Below are 12,259 nucleotides of genomic sequence, written 5' to 3' on the forward strand. Positions count from 1 at the left end.
CCCGCACGGACAGCAGAAGCAGCCCCAGACGCAGGAACATGGCCGGCCGCACGGGAGCAAGTGCAGCAATGTGTCGCCCTCGGTCTCCTCCGCCGGCCGCGGGAGAGGCGGGCGCCGAGCTGGGGCGGGGCGGGGGCGGGCGCCCTGCAACCCAAAGGCCGGTTTCGAAGGCTGCAGTCTCCTCACCGCGGCCGCGCCCGCACCTCCCCGGTCTGAGGTTTGCCGGGGCCGTGACGTGACTCCGGTGCACGGAGTTCACGAGCCGTCGTGAAGGTGTCCACCCGCCGCCGGCGACCTGACCCGAGCCGGGGGCCCCGGCGGCTCAGAGCAGATCCCGGCGTCACCCTCCGCCTCCCCCACTGAACGAGGGACCCCAGTCGTGTGGGGAAAGTGAGGCAGGGTAGACAGGGGCGCGGCCAGCGCATAGCAGCTCAGAATGTCTTCTTTGCACTCGGGGCCTGGGCGCTGTCCCTCAGCTCCTGAGTTCAAGGCTAGCGCTCTACCACCTGAGCCACAGCGCCACTTCCGGCTTTTTCTGTTTATGTGGTGCCGAGGAATCGAACCCAGGGCCTCAGGCATGCAAGGCGGGCGCTCTGCCACTGAGCCACCTTCCAGCCCTGTCTTCTTTGTTTTAACCCTGGCACTCCTTCCAGCGCTGCAGGGTTGGCACGAGGAAGGGAAAAGAGCGAGAGCAGCTCTGTCCTCCTGGCCTTGCTGCTGGCCCCAGACACTCCGTGGGCTCTAAGGTCCTAGAGAACATCAGAAAGAGGACACGTGTCCCCGAGACACGTCACTGGGGAGAATGTCTCCTCCTGGCCCGGCGTGCTCTTGGCTGAGGACAAACAGCCGCGGCAGGACGCATCCTCACTCAAGAATAAGCACCAGGTCTCAAATGCAGGGCGCATGCGTGCTTTCCTAAAAGGGATGCCCAAACATGGGGGTCATGGGTTCAAAGGTCAGGTCAGCCTCAGAGCCCCTGAGCCACAGTGGTGGCGGCGGCACACCCGGAGTGGTTAGAGCGAGATAGTCGCCTGTCTGGCCACTTCAAGTCAGACCCCGCTTCAGTCCCAGAGCAGGGTGTCTCCCCCCAGGGCACCTGCATCCGGATGTCAAGTCCATAGGCGTGGGCTCAGGCAAGGAAGAGTGAGATGCCAGGAACACGGAGCCACGCCTCTTGGCTATGGGTGAGCTGGTACCAATTCCCAACCAGAACTCCAGATGGGGAGAGCCACCTGGCTGTGCAGGGGGAGGGAGGGGGCTTGCACACCCGCTTTCCAGGTGAGGGGAAGAGGGGAGCACAGACAGCCAAAACAAGGGAGGCCAACAGACCAGGGCGCTGGGGAGGCTCCGGGCTCCCTCTTGTGTTGCCCTTTTCGGGCTGCCTCAGCTGTCTGGCATCTGGTTGGGTGGCGGGCCCCTCACTGCAAGGAAAGGGGCAGCAGGCTCTGCGCTGTCTGCCCCAGGGTCCTCAGGGACCTTGAGGTCAGAGTATCTGGGAAGAAGCAGAAATGTCACCTGCAGGGGCTGGCTCCCTCCTCCCCCTCCCCCCAATCTCTTCACCAGGCCCTCCCTTGCCCTATCTGCCTAATCTTGCCCCATCTTGCCTCTCCCTTCTATGGAATAAATTAAGTGTCATAATCTTACCAAAAATGGGAAACGTGTCTTCTACAGTCAGTAGAACTGGGCAAACATCGATCATCGTGGACTAACAGCATGGTGTTTACGCCAGCAGGGAGCATGCACTCCAAACCACAGCCGAGTCCAGACCACTCTGAGCCAATGAACTTCAAAGAGCAGGCACAGGCAGACTGACCTTCCTTCTACTTCTTTTCCTCTCTCTTCTCTCCCTCTCTGCCTTCCCCCACCCCGTTTTGTGCCAGTGCTGGGGCTTGAACTCCAGGACTTGAACTCTTGCACAGTACCCAGGTCCCGAGTTGAAGTATATGCTTCTCCCTTCTGGTTGGCTCCAATGTCTACTGCAAGCTCGGGGCCGGAGGAGAGACCCCAGGGGCAGAGGGAAGACTCTGCCTCCCTTATACAATACAGGGTGCTCTGAACACACCATGGAGGTGAAGGGAAAGACTGAACCACTGCTTGTGTGTGTGTGTGTCTGTGTAAGGCAGCAGGAGCCAAACCTTGCAAACAACCAAGCATCCTGGAGGAAACGGGTGGAAGCAGAGCAAGTGGCCTGTTGATGGGGAGCGTTCCTGGGTCAAGCAAGTCACCGACGGAGGCTGCACAGGACAGCGTGGAAGGACGCACAGTGGGAGGTCCCGTCCCAACAGGCCTCATAGTCTGTGTGTGATTCTCCACCCGGGAAGGCTGGAGGGTGGCAGAGATTTGGGGCTTCCTGTGGGGTGATGACTGACAGCCGGGGGACCCAGTGGTGGGGACCTACAATCTGCATTGATGAGCCAACACAGAGCAAGACCCTGTGTCAACCTGTGTCAAAACTGTACTAGGGTCATGTGACTGCGTTGTGCGTGGGCCTGCCCGCTGCGGCACTTCTAGGGAACTTGGAATCATTTGAAGAGACAGATGAGCACCGTGTGCCTGCTGCCAGGAAGTCACACAGGATGGGAAGCCGTGTCTGCACTGGCACGGCCCTGGATCTTTTTGGTGCTGGGGATGGAAGCCAGGGCTGGGCACACGCCAGGAGCCTGCTCTATGCCTGAGCTACATCGCGGGCCCTGCAGACTTGATTTCAAGTCTGGTGAGGAGTCTATCAGGAGCATCTGAATGGCCCTCAATGAGATCTTTTTTTTTTTTTTTGTGGGTTGTGGGGCTTGAAATCTGGGCTTGGGCGCTGTCCCCGCACTCTTCAGCTCAAGGCACGCGCTCTACCTCGTGAGCCACAGCGCCACTTCTGGTTTTCTAGTGGTTTACTGGAGATGAGTCTCACAGACTTTCCTGCCCGGGCTGGCTTTGAACCACGATCCTCAGGAGATCATTCATTTTCATACCATAAGGATTAGGATTGTAAAATCCTTAAGCCACGTGGTGGTCCTGCTGTCTGTCGATCCGGCTGTCTGGTGGTCCTGCTGTCTGTTGGGTCTGGCTGTCTGGTGGTCCTGCTCCTGCGGGTCTGGCTGCCACACTCCCGCTCCCCTTCTTCAGCCCCAGTTGGCGGCCGTATGTCCGCTGCCCACCAGAGTCAGACTCCCTGACCAGCCTGCTCCGGGCTCACAAGGGACCCTTGGCTGGAGGACTGGACAGGATCCTCTTCGGGGACACCCGAAGAGCCAGATGCCAAGAGGGGCCCTGGGGGGCGCAGAGGGTGCTGTCTACAGCCAGAGTCTGCAGAAATGTTGGGGGTGAGGCCCTGGGCTCTGTCCTTGAGTTTTTCTGGCTTGAGATTAGGGTTCTACCACTTGATTCACAGCTTTACTTCTGGCTTTTTGGTGGTTGATTGGAGTTAAGAGTCTCATGGGCTTTCTTGCCCAGGCTGGTTTCGAACCATGATCCTCACATTTCCCGAGTAGCTGGAATTATACATGTGAGCCCTGGCTGCCTCTGGCAGGCCCACCCTCTGTGACATATAAGACAGTACCAGCCATCAAAACCAGCGTGAGCAGAATGCTTAGTAGCCACCATCGGTTTCTCTTACCTAAAAAGTAGAAGAAAAAAAAAAAAACAAACAGAAAATGTTCTGGTAAGGTTGGGAATCAGCCTGCGCTGGCTTTGAACTGTGATCCTCAGATCTCAGCCTTCTGATATTCTTTTTTTTTTCCTGTCAGTCGTGGGCCTTGAACTCTGGGCCTGGGTGCAGTCGATTTCAGCCTTCTAAGTAAATAGATTACAGGTATGAGCCACAGCCCCTGGCTGTTTCTTTAAACTGCCTTCGTATATACTTGGAATGTATTACAAAATTATTCACCTTCTATGTTTCTTTTTTCCTTCCCTCTCCCACTTTATCCACAGGTGTGAATGTGCATGTCCATGAATATGGGTGTCATTTAGGTCAAGTTTCCACATATACATGAAAACACATTTTTTTTAAAGCTTGTCTTGCTCAATATGATGCCCTTCAATGACATCGACTTTCTGGGTTGGGAAGGTGGCTCAGTGGTAGAGCGCTTGCCTTGCATGCATGAGGTCCTGGGTTCGATTCCTCAGCACCACATAAGCAAAAAGAAAAAAGCCGGAAGTGGCGCTGTGGCTCAAGTAGTAGAGCGCTAGCCTTCAGCCTTGAACTGAAGAGCTGAGGGACAGCGCCCAGGCCCAGAGTTCAGGCCCACGGCCGGATCCAAAAAAAACAAAACTAATTACATCTACTTTCTGCAAATGACATGATTTTATCTTCTTTATGACTATAAAATATTCCATTATATATCTCACATCTTTAGCCATCCATCTGTTATTGTCTATGGTGGAATAAACAGATGTGTGGTATCTTTCTTGTACACTGACTTAAGACTCCTTTGCACACAGGTCCCGTGTGCTTGGGTGGGTCACGGGAAGGGCCTCCCCGCGGGCTCCACCGTGGCTGCCCTGGTTTGCGCTGCCCCAGAGTCTTGCCTTTCCCACATGTGGCGGTTTTCTTGGTGGCGGCTATTCTGACTGGGTGAGCTGGGGTCTTAGTATGTCTTTGATCTGCAGGTCCTCTGCGGGTGAGAATGTGAACATTTCTCTAGGTCTTTGTCAGCCATTTGTATTTCTTCCTCTGAGAACTGTCTGTTCAGTTTGCCTGTCCATTTATTATTGATTTCATAGCTGCTTAATCTTTTGAGCTCTTTGTATATCCTTGATCTTAATCCTTTATCTGTTGAGTGTTGGCTAAGATTGTTCCCTTGTTCTTTGGGCTATCTCTTGGCTCTGGTGCCTGTTTCTTATGCTGCACGGGAACTATTTTGATGTAGCCCCATTTGGGGACTTATTTTTGTGTTAGTCCTGGAGCCTAATAAACTCAGGGCCTTGGTGCTGTCCTTGAGTTTTGTCCTCAAGGCTAGTGCTTTGCTACTTGAGTCTCACCTCCCCTTCTGACTTTTTGCTGGTTAACTGGAGATAGAGAGTCTCACAGACTTTCCTGCCTGAGCTGAATTCAGACTGTAATCCTCAATTCTCAGCCTTCTGGGTGGCTAGGATTACAGGCATGAGCCACCAGTGATTGACTTCATTTGGCAATTCTTGCTCCTACACTCTGAGCATCTGAAGTCCTAGTCAGAAAAAATCGTACATGTGCCTACAAGCTCTTGGGGGTTCCGCCATTTTCCTGTAGTAGATTTAAGGTTTCAGATCTTTTTTTTTTTTTTTCGGGTTCGGTCATGGGGCCTGAACTCTGGGCCTGGGCGCTGTCCCTCAGCTCTTCAGCTCAAGGCTAGCGCTCTACCACTTGAGCCACAGCACCACTTCCGGCTTTTTGCTTATGTGGTGCTGAGGAATTGAACCCAGGGCCTCATGCATGCAAGGCAAGCGCTCTACCACTGAGCCACCTTCCCAGCCCCAAGGTTCAGATCTTACTTTGAGCCCTTGATCCAGCTGGAGTTGATGTTTGTACAAGGGTGAGAGATAGAAATCCAATTTCAGTCTCCTGCAGGAGAATGCTTGGTTTTTCCTGAGTATCGAACTGGTCCATGCAGGAAAGAGACTCTTATCTCTAACCACCAAAAAGCTGGAAGCACGTGATTCCTCATTGCCCAATCAGAACTGAGGAATTAACCCTGTAGCGGAAACCACAGGTTTTCTCCCTAATAAAACAAGCTTTCCAGGACAAGCAAGCACCCAGGACCTCGCCCAGGTGGCAGGATCTGAATTCCACACTTGCACAGCGCACAGCTTCTCAGCCTTCTCCCAAGGGCAGCCTGGTTGTTCCTTCTGCAAGGTTTCCCCGGCCACCTGAACCTCCCCAGCTCTACAGAGCACCCTGTGCGACTCCTGCTGCTGAACTACAAGCGTTCCCAGCTCTACAGAGCACCCTGCTGCTGTACTACAAGCGTTCCCAGCTCTACAGAGCACCCTGTGCGACTCCTGCTGCTGCACTACAAGCGTCCCAGCTCTACAGAGCACCCTGCTGCTGTACTACAAGCGTTCCCAGCTCTACAGAGCACCCTGTGCGACTCCTGCTGCTGCACTACAAGCGTTCCCAGCTCTACAGAGCACCCTGTGCGACTCCTGCTGCTGCACTACAAGCGTTCCCACGCCTGTCATGTCAACCCCACAGGAGTCTGAGATCTAGAAGATCATGGTTTCACGCCAGCACAGGCAAATCAGTCATGGGGCCTGGGCGCTGACCTTCAGCTCTTCAGATCAAGGCTAGCACTCTACCACTTGAGTCACAGCGCCATTTCCAGCCTTTTCTGCTTATGTGGTTTTGAGGAATTGAACCCAGGGACTCATGAATGTAAGGCAAGCGCTCTACCATTGAGCCACCTTCCCAGCCAATGAGACTCTTTATCTCCAATTAACCATTAAAAATCCCAAAGTTTGGCTCACACCTGTAATCCTAGCTACTCAGGAGGCTGAGATCTGAGGATTGAGGTTCAAAGCCAGCCCGACACTAAAGTCCATGAGATGCTAATCTCCAATGAACCACCAGAAAACTGGAAGTGGTGCTGTGGCTCAAGCGGTAGAGCACTTGCCTTGAGCTAAAGAGCTCAGGAAGGGACAGCGCCCAGGCCCAGAGTTCAAGCCCCATGACTGACAAAAAAACAAATCCCCCAGTGATAATGTGGCTCAAGTGGTAGAGCACCAGCCTTGACAAAAGAAGCTAAGAGAGAGCTTAAGGTTCTGAGTTCAAACTCCAGTACATAAAACCAAAAACAGAATAAAAGCTTCTCTTACTTAGAACATCCAAACTGCACACTGTGTTGGCTGTGGCACTGCACTGCTGCAGAACAGGCCTCCCTTCAGGACACCTGGAGAGAGACACACACTTAACTCGAGGGCTGGGCCCTGGAACCACCTACAGAACAAGCAAGGGCTGGATGCATCCCAGCTCACGTCAGGACGCACACTCTGTGTGGGCTGGCTGGGAACCTGGAAAAGGGCCTGGGCACACAGAGACTCTCACAGCTTAAACAACTGGGACCAGCCTGCTAACAATGCCACTGTGATTCTCAGTAACACGTAATTTTACTATTTTCTATTCTTCCTTGAATATCTGTAAGCCTCCTAAGTGGTGTGTAGAGGGAAGGAACAGGACCCTGTCCTTGGATCTGAGGTTCAAGGATTGCAGGCTCCTTCTTCATTCCTATGTGGCATGCATTTGCACACACCTATCACTTTCAAAGAGCAGCTGGAACTGGCCTAAGAGCCACAGTACCAAGTGCTGATCCCTTCCCTCACGATTGTAATCCCAGCTACTAAGAAGACTGAGATCTGATCTTGTGGTTTGAAACCAGCTCAGGCAGGGTGGTCTGAGAGATTCTTTTTTTTTTGTCAGTTGTGGGGCTTGAACTCTGGGCCTGGGCGCTATCCCTCAGCTCTTCAGCTCAAGGCTAGTGCTCTACCACTTGAGCCACAGCACCACTTCAGTTTTCTGATGGTTTATTGGAGAAAGAGTTTCACAGAGTTTCCTGTCTGGGTTGGCTTTGAACCGAGATCCTCAGACTCAGCCTCCTGAGTAGCTAGGATTACAGGCGTGAGCTACCAGCGCCCGACTCTGATTCTTTTTTTTTTTTTTTTGCCAGTTGTGGGGTCTGATCTCTGGGCCTGGGCGCCGTCCCTCAGCTCTTCAGCTCAAGGCTAGCACTCCACTTCTGGCTTTTTCTGCTTATGTGGTGCTGAGGAATCGAACCGAGGGCCTCATGCATGCAAGGCAAGCACTCTACCACTGGGTCACCTTCCCAGCCCATCTGAGAGATTCTTATCTCCAATAAATCAGCAAAAAGTCAGAAGTGGGGACTCAGGGAAGATAGCCAAATGGTGACAGTTCAAATTGAGAGCTTCCCCTGCTCAAGCAGGGAGGCACTGGGCTATAGCATTGGCAGAAAAGCCCAGCTGCTGGCTTCTTCTTCTTCTTTCTTCCCTCTCTCCTTCTTCTTCTCCTTCACCTTTTGTTCCTGAGACCCACACACTCACCTCACCAAGAGAGTGTTAAACAAATGCACAGCTCTGGATGTGAAGGCTTGGAGGTTTGGAAGAGGACAGAAATGCCTGCAGGCCTGAAGGACCTGCTTGCTGCTCAGCAGAAAAGTGTCAGAGCACTGGATCCCAGGAGGGGCCTCAATAGCTGCCCAGGCGAGGAAATGCCCCAGCCTCACAGCTAGTGAGAAGGGAAAGGTGGACGTCCCTATGTAGAAGACTGAACTTGGATCCCCATCTGTCATTCTGCACTAATACCAAGTCAAACCGGATGGAAGACCCCAATGTAAGACCACTAACCGTGAAACACTCCAGGGAGTGAGAAACATTAGAATTTACTGGTATAGCAGAAAATTTTTGAGTGGCAGGGGCTGGGAGATTCAGCAAATGGGATTGCATCAAGTTGTCAATATGAATGTGCATGTACACAAGGTTCTATGTATTTGGACAAATTGTCCAAAGGCAACTTCTCTGCATCTGACCCACTGTGTATCATAGGAGTAAGAAGCAGCAGAAGCAAGTTGCTGACAGGGAACGAGCAGGGAGAGGAAGGGTGAGCAAATGCCCTATTACAGCCAAGGTGCTTTATGTAAACACTGAGCTGCATGCATAACCTGAGGGCAGGGCTGGGAAGGGAATGTGGGAGAATGACAGAAGGGAGGCAAAGCTTATTTCAACAGGCAGTGCACTCATAATCTGATTTGTGGAATTGTGACCTCTTTGTACAACTACATAAAAAATTCAAGTCAGAAGTGGAGCTGTGGCTCAAGTGGTCGAGTGCCAGCATTGAGCTGAACAGCAAAGGGACAGAGTCCAGACCCTAAGTTTGAGCCCCAGGACTGGCACAAAAAATGAACAAACCAACCTTCTGCATCTCCCTGAATTTCTCTAAAAATCTTGGCCAGCACCTGCTCTCTGTTATCAAGAGTATTCCTCCTGCTCTCCTGAGAATCGGATCCTCCGGTACCACGAAGCAGAGAGCCCTGGCTCCACACAACCCCAGTCCCTGCTGTCCGTCTCTCTGGCAGGGGCGTCCTCGGCCCCCAAGCTGGGTAGTGGGTCCCTGGCCCCAGGCCCCAGAGTCTGAAAAGAGGGGTCTCCCACAAATGGCCAGCAAGTCCACGTGCCAGAACTGGGAAGCCTCTGGGTGCTGGAAGGGCCGTCCTGTCCCAGCCCGTGTCCCGCACCCGCGTCCCTCACCAGCGTCCCGCACACAGCTGCGCAGCATACAGGTTTCTTTCCCCAAAGGTCAGACTTAAGGTCATGCACATCCTTTCCTGTGGCTGGGTGAACACATGTCAGGAACGAAGGCCAACAACTCAAGGAAAGGTGGCCAGCGGAACCAGGGCTGGCGGGCGACAGGTGAGCAGTGATCTGAGGGGATCGGGGTTCTGACGGGACAGAGAGGGCCGCAGAGGCTTGGGAAGTGAGCTACGCAAGGAGCAAGTTAAGCAGAAGGGAAGGGCCTCGAGGTGGGGGAGAGGCTCTCCGGTGTGTGGGGCCTGTGGTGGGAACACAGATGGGACCGGCTGAGCGGGCAGCCATCGCTCTGCTGTGCTGTGGCAACCCGCTGCGCCACGCAAGCGGCAGCTTGTAGGATTCCCTCCACCCAGGCCTAGCCAGGGATACCCCCACCCTGCCCAGCATACTTCCCCAATGAGTCACCTACTTGGTACATGGGGCACAGAATTCAATGGACTCTGGAGCCAGGTAGAAATGGCCACTCCTGCACCGGCACACCCGGTTCCGGGTTGATGAGCACTCCACCACCATTTCCTGGTCTGTGGCCAGAGAAAGTGGTGTCACTTTAAGGAGATGGCACTGTCCTTATTTGGGCATTGTCACCCAAATGGGGACATAATGTGTCCCCTGGATGGATTAACCAGACAAGCAAAGCAGGGACCCAAGGTCTTCTCCAGCGAGCACTAAACAAAGTTGCTACAAGCTCCCCTCCTGTGATCCATGGGCTGGGGCTCAGATGTGTCCACTCAGCATCCCGTACCACAAGTCTCAGTCACCCTGAGGCCTGGCCCCGGGGACCCGGATTTACACACCCAGCTGCTTGAGGAGGGGTACCCTCCCCATACTACCGTCTCCACACCCACCTCTCAGCCCTGCCCGCATTTCAGCTACCCTCCCCACTGCCCCGAAGCACCTAATGGACTGGCCCCCCTCCCTGGAGCCCGTCACCTCCAGGTCCTGGGTTCTGGCCAGACTTTCCTGTGAGACCTTGTGGTGTGCCACGCTTGTGGGCTCGAGGCCCAGCGTGCGGGCAGGGAGCTCTGATTTCAGCCCGGGCTGGCTGTCGCCTTCCATCTCATCCCAAAGCTGGATGAAGACTCTGGGTCTCCCAAGTTTCATAGCTATGCACTGAACCCCCACAGCTCGGTATCTGGGCTCAGGGCTGAAGCCTTCTGTGGACAGGCATATTCCCGACTTGTCTCGGTGTGGCTTCAAGGCCCCGTGCAAGCAAGCTCACCCGCACCGCAGGTGGAACAGGGCTGACAAGCAGACAGGCCATTGGCGGACGTGGTGAAGGTCCTTGGCTCACACTTCACGCAGGATCCCCGGGTGTGGGGGCTCACGCAGGCCTGGCTCACATATTCACCTGTGAGAGGATGTGAAGGTCAGAGGTCAGATGCTGCAGGCTGCGCTTGGGTCAAGTCTGTGCAGTCCATCAGGCCCAAGGACCCTCTAGTGAGTGAGTCAATAAAAGCACTTCTCTGTGTCTGTGTGCTCGCGTGCATGAGCATGTGCGTGCGCACTGCTCCTGGGATTTGAACCCAGGGCCCAGGCTCTGTCCCTGAGCTTTTGTGCCCAAGGCTAGCATTCTACCACTTGAGCCACAGCTCTACTTCCAGCTTTTTAGTGATTAATTAGAGGTAAGAGTCTCTCAAACTTTCCTGCATACACTGGCTTTGAACTTTGATCCACAGATCAGTTTCCTGAGTAAGCAGGATTAGAGGTGTGAGCCACCAGTGCCCAGAGAAAGGAGTGTCTGCAGACAGGAGACCCTGCCTGGGGCGGGAGCAGGAAATGGCTGTATAGCTCCTGGTCCACATTTTCCTCAACCAGCTCAGGCCTCTTCTACTTGAAAGGCCACAAAAACCCAGGATATGGCATCAGGCCCCTTCCAGAACTCACCTGCAGGACAGAGCAGGCAGCACCGGCCATCAGACCAGTACTCGCCCGGGCTGCAGGGCTCAGGCCCACCCAGCTGCGCGCGGCGCTCTGAACGTAGTTGGGTTGTGGTGGTGACCTTGGGGTAGAGAGACAAGAACTGTCTTATTGACAGACCACATCTGTGGTTTCTCCACAGGTGACAGGAAGGATGGTGGAGAAGAAGCAGGAATCTGTGGCTTACATAGGCATGGGCGGCCAGGCCGGAGCTCTCCAAAGCAGGTCCTGGACCTTGGGGCCTGTGTTTCCAGGGAAGGCCCAGCAGGTGGCAGTAACTGGTCCTTGTGAGGAAACACCCCCTCTCCTCCCACCTCCAACCTGGACTGTGTAAGGGTCCTCCGAGGAGCCGGTCAGCACCTTTTTCTCCTCTCCTGAACATCTTGTCTCTCCTCTGACTTTTTTGTTGGTGTGGTCTTTTGGGCACCTTTCCCCCCTTCAGTCATTTGCTGCTTTTCTGTGTGCCTATGTGTGTGTGCCAGTTCTGGGGCTTGAACTCAGGACCTGGGTGCTGTCCTAGAGCTTTTGCACAAGGCCAGCACTCTACCACTTGAGCTAGGGCATCATTGTGGCCTTTTCTGTGTATGTGATACTGAGGAACTGAACCCAGGGCTTCATGCGTGCGAAGCAAGCACTCTACCACTAAGCCACGTTCCCAGCTCTGCCTGAGCTTTTTGCTACCACTTGAGCCCCAGCTCCACTTCTAACTTTTTTGGTAATCAACTCGAAACAACAGTCTCTCGGGCTGAGATCCTAGGAGCTCAGCTTCCCAGCTAACGAGGATTACAGGTGGGGCCACCCTGGCCGTTTGCACCATTTTTTTTTTTTGCCGGTCCTGGGGCTCAAATTTTGGACCCGAGTGCTGATTTCCTTTCGTTCATTTCCAACTTTCCGTGATTAATTGGATATAAGAGTCTCATGGATTTCCGGCCCAGGCTGGCGGCCGGTGCCAGGGTTTGCTGGGCTCCTCAGCTGAAGGCGCTAGCACTTGAGCAACGCCAACTTCCGACCTTTTGATCCAACCCCTCCAACCCGGCTCCCTGACCCCGGAGCTCGAGCC

The 12,259-nt window shown here is 54.1% G+C and overlaps 2 protein-coding genes across 2 annotated transcripts in view; both read right to left on the minus strand.

The window, feature by feature from the left end:
• LOC105989055 (tumor necrosis factor receptor superfamily member 26-like) overlaps positions 1-1,699 on the minus strand; it is a 19,847-nt gene extending 18,148 nt beyond the window's left edge. Inside the window, exons 1-2 of the mRNA XM_013020864.1 lie at positions 1,645-1,699; positions 8-144 (exon numbers count right to left, since the gene is read on the minus strand). Coding sequence (XP_012876318.1) covers positions 8-144; positions 1,645-1,699 — 192 coding nt within the window. The remainder of the gene's footprint in view (positions 1-7; positions 145-1,644) is intronic.
• Positions 1,700-3,423: 1,724 nt separating this feature from the next.
• The window catches only part of LOC105989056 (tumor necrosis factor receptor superfamily member 23-like), a 12,107-nt gene continuing 3,271 nt past the window's right edge, over positions 3,424-12,259 (minus strand). Inside the window, exons 2-6 of the mRNA XM_013020865.1 lie at positions 11,167-11,281; positions 10,502-10,630; positions 9,692-9,803; positions 6,781-6,854; positions 3,424-3,607 (exon numbers count right to left, since the gene is read on the minus strand). Of these exons, the coding sequence (XP_012876319.1) occupies positions 3,489-3,607; positions 6,781-6,854; positions 9,692-9,803; positions 10,502-10,630; positions 11,167-11,281 (549 nt within the window). The 3' untranslated portion in view covers positions 3,424-3,488. The remainder of the gene's footprint in view (positions 3,608-6,780; positions 6,855-9,691; positions 9,804-10,501; positions 10,631-11,166; positions 11,282-12,259) is intronic.

Source organism: Dipodomys ordii, unplaced genomic scaffold, assembly GCF_000151885.1.
Source record: "Dipodomys ordii isolate 6190 unplaced genomic scaffold, Dord_2.0 Scaffold54, whole genome shotgun sequence".
NCBI classification, from domain to species: domain Eukaryota; kingdom Metazoa; phylum Chordata; class Mammalia; order Rodentia; family Heteromyidae; genus Dipodomys; species Dipodomys ordii.